This window comes from Wolffia australiana, chromosome 19, assembly GCF_029677425.1.
Source record: "Wolffia australiana isolate 7733 chromosome 19, ASM2967742v1".
NCBI lineage: Eukaryota > Viridiplantae > Streptophyta > Magnoliopsida > Alismatales > Araceae > Wolffia > Wolffia australiana.
Window position 1 is genome coordinate 3,633,879 of NC_135853.1, and position 8,876 is coordinate 3,642,754.

The window sequence follows — 8,876 nt, forward strand, 5'->3', positions numbered from 1 at the left end:
GATCAACTTTGACTGCTCTTTTTCTGTTTCTTCTGGTCTGTTGCATAAATGTCATTATCAATATCTCAGGCAGAAGAGGAGATAGATTGAAGTTTCTTTTTTTCTGAAATATACAAGGGATGACTACCCAACGAATCGGTGAACCTCCCATCAAGACCTTAGGGTCCCTTCCCTTTCATTCCGACCATTCAAAATCCCCCTCATCCTGTCTTTCGCAGGAGTCATGCTGCCTGAAATCCGCCTGCTTCGTGGATTGCTCCATCCGTAGAAGCCATTCTTCCCCTGAATAGCACATCATTTCTGTGCAGCCAGATAGCCCACAGAACCGTTAATGCTCTTCCACCTTCCCCATTTCCTCTGCCTCAACATTTCTGTACCGAGCCCCAGAAAGCCCTTTCTGATGTCATCTTTATCCTTGAAAGAATCTGGCTGGCCCAAATCGTGCGAGCAAAGGAGCACTCAAAGAAGAGATGGTTGCAGTCTTCTTCACCAGTCAAGCATAGCGTGCATTGTGACGATGCATCTGGATATAACCTTCGGCAGAAGACTCTTGTCATTAGTCTTCTTCATGCCAGAAGCCATCCAAAAAATCTCACCTTCAAGGGGACTTTTTGTCGCCATATGAACCTGCATGCCCTGATTAGTGCCGTGTCTTCCTCTTGTCCCCCCCTCAATCCTCGCATAAGCCTTCTGGACAGAGAAGGAGTCATTTGTCCATGCCCAGCTGTCCCTTTCTCCCTCTTTTGGTCGTAGTTGGATTAGGGACTGCTGCATGTTCATGAACTCAAACACGCGCTGGTCGGATAATGTCCCCTGGATTATCGGGTTCCACGTTCCATCCCAACAGTCCCGAACCTGGGCATTATGATCTTGTGCAAGTGCATACAGTCGGGGGAACATCACGCTCAGGCTGCCCTGTGGCGACCATGCATCTTTCCAGTATTGAAATGTCGCCCCATCTCCTAACTTGGCAGAAAAAAACATTGTACTCTTGGGAAGATCTGTCTAAGCCCTTGCCTAAGAGGCGATGCACCAGGATACGGCTCTACCTTTCTGTCCCAATTCAGTCCCCTGCCATAGATGTCTTGGAGTAATTTGATGACAAGATCCTCTCGTGGGTTCATAATTCTCTCCCCCCATTTGGTTAGTAGCACCATGTTCATACTTTGCATATGTAGGACCCCCAGACCTCCCGCTTTGGTGGGCCGACATACTTAATCCCATCCACCATCACGAGTCCCCTGCTTTGTTCTGCTCCAGAACCTTTCCATAGGAATTGGCGCATCATGCATTCTATTCTCTTCCTGACTCCCGTTGGCATCTTGAATACTGAGAGTTAGAAAATCAGGATGGATGATAATACTGACCTCAGCAGCACCAATCTGCCCCTCTCGATAACACCTTTGCCTGCCATCCCTCTAGTCGTCGTTCCACTTTCTCAATAACCGGTTGCCAATCTGCTTTTGTCAACCTTCCCTTCGTCAATGGTAGGCCCAAATATCTCATTGGTTAACTCCCGATCGGTTTTCTCAGTATCCCTGCGCATTGTGCCTCCTCTTCTGGCGATAGCCCGTTGCACGTCAAGGCTGATTTGCTTCTATTGATTTGAAGTCCCGAGAAATCTACAAAAAGATCAATAATTATGGATAAATTTCTCGCTTCCCTCACTGAACCTTCGATGAAGAAGGTGGTGTCATCAGCATATTGTAGTAGGGGAATTCCCTGTTGTTGCTCCGACAGTTGGTAGCCTCGCAGTAGTCCCTTTGTGCATGCCTGGTCGGTACAAACTGCAAGCGCGTCCACTGCCAAGACAAACATTAAAGCTGTCAATGGACAGCCTTGTCTCATGCCTCTTTGTGGTTGTATTCGGCCTCCTTCAGGTCGTCCATTTACCAGCACCGTGCAGGAATGTGATGTGATGCATCTCTTCACCTAAAATATCCATTCCTTAGGGAACCTCCTCCTCTTCATGGAGGCCCACAGGAAATCCCAATCTAATGAGTCGTATGCATTGGCAAAATCGACCTTCCACATGAATCCTTTGGTTCCATTCCTCTTCCATGCTGCCAGTATTTCTCCAGCTGTTACTGCACTGTCCACCAGTAGTCTACCGGGGATGAAGGCTGATTGAGCCAGTCCAACCAACTCTCCTATCCTTGCCCTCATTCTGTTTGCTAGCACCTTGGCAATAATCAGATAGATTGAGTTTGACAAAGAGATGGGCCAAAAATCTTCAATGTTGTCCGCCCCTTGACATTTCGGCTGAAGAAACAGAGCAAGGATAGAAAAGGAGATAACCCAGGAGAATAAATTGAAGTTTCTGATTGGGAAAGGAGATAACCCAAGACTTCCAGCAGCAGAGCTTCAGCCTTTCCTTGAGGTCTCACTAAATGCAGCTCTCTAAGGATGTAAAGATGGAGTGCTTACTCGAGGTCTCAGAATGTATGGGCATCAGAACCTCTATCCATTGTTTTCGAAGAATCCAACAGAGGCGAATGACAACATGTACTGTAATATTTGACCTCAGAATCATCAAAAGCATCAAAGGATAGAATCAAAGCACCTGATAGCTCTTTTGTGATGTATAATCACCAATAGGCTGAAACTCACTGATCACTGGACCCTCTTTTCATTCAAAAAGAAATCACCAATAGGCTGAAGCCTACATAGGCCTATTCATTTATTTATCTTTCTATTCCTTCACATATCCTCTTCTGATGTATATTTCATCAGTAAAGTAATCTCTCTGCTAGGGCTTCTAATCTTGTTGGCATCACTGCACAACCATGACTTCCATGCTATCCGCACCCTGCCCCCACACCCCCCCATGTGCTCCTTCAATGAGCCGCATGCAGACAGTCCAGAAACCGCACAAAGCTGCCTGCATCCCTTCTGGGCATTGTACCTGCGGTCTGCATACAGTCTCTCTCCTTTTAAAAAGCATGATTATGGCCGGTACTTCTTCTGTATGAACTTTGCCTGCTGTATCTCCCTCCATCCTTAGTGCCACAGCCTACGGTCGTTCCCATGGTATTCCCACTATCACTGCTAGGGTTTCCAGGAGAGGCTGCCATGAGTCTGGCTGAAGTGTGCCACGTTCAACACCAGTTATCACCTGGACATTAAAAAAGCATCTATTCTCAAAAGATCTACAAGAGGAGGTTAATATGAAGTAGCCACTTTTATGATACGATCATATAGCCCCAATTGTATCTTTGGCACTTTATCCCATTAGAGGCATTTTAGTCATTAGATGTTCAGGTTAGGTTACACATTTCTCTTCAAATACTTGTAGCCCTCTCTCACTGTCCCTTCCCTTCCTTTCTCAATCCCATCCCCTCAGTCGCTTAGCAATGCCCCACCTAGTGCAATCGCCTCACTGGATCTTTTTCAGGAGACTCCCCCTTAATCTGATCCCTATCCCTCCCAATTGGTTATCTCCCCGTCTTTGGCAACCATGTCCCCGCGATTGTCAATCCTTAACTGTGTTTTCAGGAGGCCCGTCTCCAGCCAATCCATGCCTCCTCCATTTAACCTCTTCTTATCCAGCTTCCCTGATACAAACTCAAATCAAGGTACATATCACTCTGTTCACCAGACGAAATGTCTTCATGGCCTAAAACAATTTTGAGGGCTCAATTTAGTCGCTTCAGCAGAACACATTGGATTGACCTTCATTGTTGTGGTGTGGATTATTCTTGTTCTACTGTCATGGCTCTTATGACATTCTCCTGGTCATCTATGTCTATAACATCATTATCTTTGGTGATGACTGTATAAGGATATCTAGAGAAACAGAATGGAGAAAGAAGAATGGCAGAGAAAACAAGAATGGGAAAACGTTCTGAGAATCAAACTAGAGCAAAAGAATACTGGACCTCTGCCACATCAGCCTTGTTCCTCTGAATTGGTGGATCCAGGGAAATTTTGGTAAGGTCTCTTCTTGAATTCAAATGGGGCCACCCCCTTTAATGATGGTGGGTTCTTTCCCGCCCAATTCCTTGACTTGCATCTTAGATGCGCATGTGCTTCATGCCTTGCACGCCTTTTGTGTTTCCTTAAACAGATTACTCGGATTTGTATCATATTGTCTTGTCGTGAGTCTGTAGGATATGAGTATGCAGATGTTGAAGCCTGCCGTTACTCCACTGGATACTCAGTGTATACTAGGACTGCTGGATGATGAAACTTTGAAAGATCTCAGTTAGCACCGTCACCTCATGGGTCAGCAAAATAATCGCCTATCTAGATATCTAATTTCCATGAATGTCGTGAATCAGCTCTTTCCCCTTCCTGCAGAGCTCACCTTGATGGGTGCATTTTTTTGGTATCTAAAAAAACATACTGTTGATGTTTTTCTCTATCAACATCGGGGTCATCTTGAGGTATGTGGCGATTCTGATGTCAACTGAACTGGGTCCCATATTTAACAACAGTCTACTACTGGATATTCTGTTTTTCTCGGTTGCAATCTGATCTCCTGGAAGAGCTGGAAACAGAATGATGTATCCCTGACCACTGCCGAAGCAGAGTGTTGGGCTGTATACCATGCCATGCGTGAACCTCTCTCTGTCTGTCACTTCATTCTGAATGGTTTAAAGTCATAGCCTATATATATTTCTATCTCTGCCATTTTTTCTCCCTCTCTCTTTCCCTCCCCCTCCCCCTCTTTCTCTCTCTATCCTCCCTTTCTCATGTCCCATCTTGCTGTTCTTTCCTCTGTAAAATTCAATTCTCTCCTCTTACAGCTCTAATACCACATAGGTGTGGCCATAATCTGAATTCCACAATGATTAGAGAAACGCAAAAGAGTAAGAAAGAAGAAAAGAAAACATAATCTAATTAACCACTGTCTGGGGAAAGTCCCCCCATTTTTACATTGTCTTATGCATTAGATCCAAGAAAGGGACCTGTATCTGATCCATTAAATGGACTCAACGGCTCAAAATAGCATTTCTCCAAATAGTAGAATAAGGATTTGAAATAAACCAAATGGTAAGAGAATGCAAGTGTCACAACAAAATCCGATGTTTATATTTTCACGAAATCATAATTTTCCAGGAATAATTGAAGAGAAATAATGTACATGAACTTACAAAAGCTTCAAAAACGTAAGTTTGCTAATCTCCTTCGGGATGCTGCCAGTGATATCATTCCACATGAAGTCCCTGCAAATTTTAAATAAAAAGGGTAATATTAATATAATTTACAGGCAGTATTTTATCTACTAAAAACGGAAATAAATTATAAATTGCAAGTTTCAGATCCAGACAAAATCCTAACTTACAGGACTTGCAAGCGAGATAACTGCCCAACTTCAGGAGCAATTTGCCCTGATAGATTCATATTTAACAGCACCCTGCATTGAAAGTAAGATGCACTCTTAAAGATTGAAAATTGACAAAAAGGGTAAAAACCAAGATGCATCCAAAGACGTTTTAATTCTAAAAGAGAAATGAAATTCAACAAAAAAAAACTATAATTATTTATCTTGCTTAAAAGTACTTGAGTAAAAAACACAAAGGAGACTAGCCAATGAGGATGACTAGTTTTAGAAAAGGATCCCTGTTGTAGATTATGAAATTACTTTGAGCCAAACTCAATTCCCTTCTGTAGCTGTCAAATCCCTTGTGACATAATCTCTCTTACGAAATAAAATAAAATTCGACATGAAATAACGAAGCCTGAGACAAACTATTAGATTCCCATCGCACAAATATTTGAATTGTTGTGAAGAGAAAAAAAAAAATAATGACGCAGAGATAAGATACAGTGAAAGTATAAGTCATACAGGCTACGGATATGAAGATATCCGTCATTTTCTGCACTACCAAAACACAAGACACCCGCCCAGCGAGACCTGCAAGGATCCCCCCCCTTCCAAGACCTCAAGTTTCCCCAAGGATCAATTAAATTGGACCTGATCGCTCTCAACGCGCGAACTGAAAATAATTAAAATCTCACGTAAAGGTTTGATCTGTGATTGTAAAAATGCATTAACAGTAAGGAATCAATTTATACAATGTTTTCTACAGGAAGGAATTTTGGAAATCAGCTGAAGCCAACCTTTTCTATCTTATGAAAGGCATTTTTAACTTAAAGATTGGCTTAATTATTCGTCATCATGAACATATGAGGAGCGTGCGAACAAATGAAGAAAAAATTTCAGTTATAATCTCAAGCTATAGATCAATACAGCTGTTATTCAAATGAGAGATTAAATATCATTTTCCAATAGAATTTCTCTTGGGTGCACATAAACTTCTCGATGCAGAATTGTTTCGGGCACAAAACACATGCTTATCAAAAGCATGCCACAGAATCGGGTAAGAAGGGAGTATACGTCAAAGGAAAGGATAAGCCTTTGGGAATGGAGGAAATGGTACACACTCGGCACAAAGAAAACCTAGTTCTTTACAGTAATGCTCAATATTGGAAGGATTAATATCATTTAATTGCATTGATACAACAATGAATTTAAAACTCAAAACTCGATCGAGTTACCTCGCACGACAAGTAGAGTCGCTAAACTTCCAAACATTATAATTAACAGTCAAATAAAATCTACATTCGAACAATAACTCACCTTCTAACGGATCGGTCTCTTCCGCGGCCGCCAGGAACCAGAAGGACGACAAAAGACAGAGGAAAATAAATATCTTCCTTTCAAAATCAAACATCCTCTACCCCCGACAAAGTCAATCAGATCCAGAAGAATGATCAAAAGAACGCCAATTATCTGCTTCCTCCAAAACCGCCGTAAACGTAAAATAATCCGACGGATACCCCAAATCTAGGAGATAGCTGCTGCGTTTTCGAAATTCCCAATAGAAATACGGAAGATAATATGCCGGAAGCCACCGATCGGTCGTTTTTTCGCAATTCTTAGAAGAGATACCGAAGATATTATGCTTGAAGGACCCCCTCCTGCTGTGTTGGAGATCGGTAGAAGGATTCCGGAATACAAAATACATCGCGGCCTCTTGAGCCTCGATTGACCTACTTCCGCCGCGATCCTTACCATAAATGGATAAACTATTCATCGCCGCTGACCTTTTCCGATGACAGCGACCAGAATTCACCAAATTCCACGCCGATCTTCGCAAGAACTTCCCGTCTTCTAGCCAACCTTTCCTTTTTCCGCCACTTGTTCACATTGGAACCTAGGAATAAATAAAATAATAAGAGTTGGTTCCTATTAGTTTGAAAAAAGAGAACTTTTATGTCTTAATTTCGACCCTGTTTGTCGAGCAATTTTATGTCTGCCTACGTACATGGTCAATCCGACGTAGACGAATGGGAAAATGACACGTGGCGAGCTAATCCACACCCGCATAAATCAAGATTTTTTTTATTCTTTTAAAATATTTAAATTTAAGGGTTAATAGCACAAAATATCCCAAACTTTTTCAAAAATCTGAGATATAACCCAAACTTTTTTTTTGGCACGGTATATCCCAAACTCTCTAAGTTGACGCCGACATATCCCGGTGATGACGTGGAATCCATCGTCGCAGCCACGATGGATTCCACGTCATAACGGGGATTCCACCTGCCAGGTGTTTTCCGATAAGAGAGAGAGGCATTCTAGAGAGAGAGAGAAGGAGAGAGAGAGGTGTTCTAGAGAGAGAAAGAGAGGCATTCTAGAGAGAGAGAGAGAAAGGTGTTCTAGAGAGAGAAAGAGAGGCATTCTAGAGAGAAAGAGAATGAGAGAGAGGCGTTCTAGAGAGAGAAAGATAGGCATTCTAGAGAGAGAGAGAGAGAAAGGGGGAGAGAGAGAGAGAGACATTCTAGAGAGAGAAAGAGAGGCATTCTAGAGAGAGAAAGAAAGGCCTCGTGATATCCAGAAATATTGATATCTAGAAAGAGAGGCGTCACTCTTTTTCTCTCTCTCCCCCCCTCTCACTCTCTTTCTCTCTCTCCAATATCTAAGACGATCGTCGATAACCTTCCCCTTTCCCTCTCTGTCTATGTCTCTGTTTCTGCACCTCCTCTCTCTCCCGAGCGATTCGATTCGGTCGGGTCTCTCTAGAACGCCTCACTCCCCCTTTCTCTCTCTCTCTAGAATGCCTCTCTTTTTCTCTCTAGAATGCCTCTCTTTCTCTCTCTAGAATGCATCTCTTTCTCTCTAGAATGCCTCTCTTTCTCTCTCTAGAATGCCTCTCTCTCTCCTTCTCTCTCTCTAGAATGCATCTCTCTCTTATAGGAAAACACCTGGCAGGTGGAATCCCCGTTATGACGTGGAATCCATCGTGGCTGCCGGGTGGATTCTGCCAGGTCAAAATCTGGCCGGAAATCCACCTAGCAGCCACGATGGATTCCACGTCATCACCGGGATATGTCGGCGTCAACTTAAGAGAGTTTGGGATGTACCGTGCCAAAAAAAAAGTTTAGGCTATATCTCAGATTTTTGAAAAAGTTTGGGATATTTCGTGCTATTAACCCTAAATTTAAATCTACTGTGACTTTATTTTTTCAAATCTGGATAGTAATGAATATTTTATAGATATTAGGATACTGCCTCTTCCTCCTCTGCCTAACCCATCCCACAATCAACAAATGAGATTGGAAACATGGGGTAGAGAGAGAGAGAGAGATGTGAAATTGAAAGAACTCCTTGACGCAATGCTTAAGCAAGAGCAAGAATGTGGATAGAGGAAAAGGAGAGGGAAGAGAGTAGAGATATAGGCGGTTAAGATCATGAATTCCCCAAATTTTCCATCCTACACTGGAGCATATTTATAACACTCTATAGTAGTGTAACAATAAAAAGTATTTGGTCATTTTAATCTTAGACATTATAACTAATTATAACGGCAAGATTAGATTAAATCCTTGCCTTTGATTTGTTCCCTATCTATGGTTTAATCATGACC

General features: G+C 42.5%; 1 protein-coding gene across 3 annotated transcripts in view; it reads right to left on the reverse strand.

Annotated features, from left to right (window-relative positions):
• Positions 1-7,174, reverse strand: part of LOC144715794 (putative LRR receptor-like serine/threonine-protein kinase At1g06840) — a 29,514-nt gene extending 22,340 nt beyond the window's left edge. For 2 of the 3 annotated variants that reach the window (XM_078590799.1, XM_078590797.1), the window contains exons 1-4: positions 6,587-7,173; positions 5,792-5,942; positions 5,288-5,359; positions 5,097-5,168 (exon numbers count right to left, since the gene is read on the reverse strand). In XM_078590799.1, the coding sequence (XP_078446925.1) occupies positions 5,097-5,168; positions 5,288-5,359; positions 5,792-5,942; positions 6,587-6,680 (389 nt within the window). In that variant the 5' untranslated portion in view covers positions 6,681-7,173. Of the gene's footprint in view, positions 1-5,096; positions 5,169-5,287; positions 5,360-5,791; positions 5,943-6,586 lie in introns of all 3 variants that reach the window. The other variant, XM_078590798.1, reaches the window with a different exon arrangement.
• Between the last annotated feature and the right edge of the window lie 1,702 nt (positions 7,175-8,876).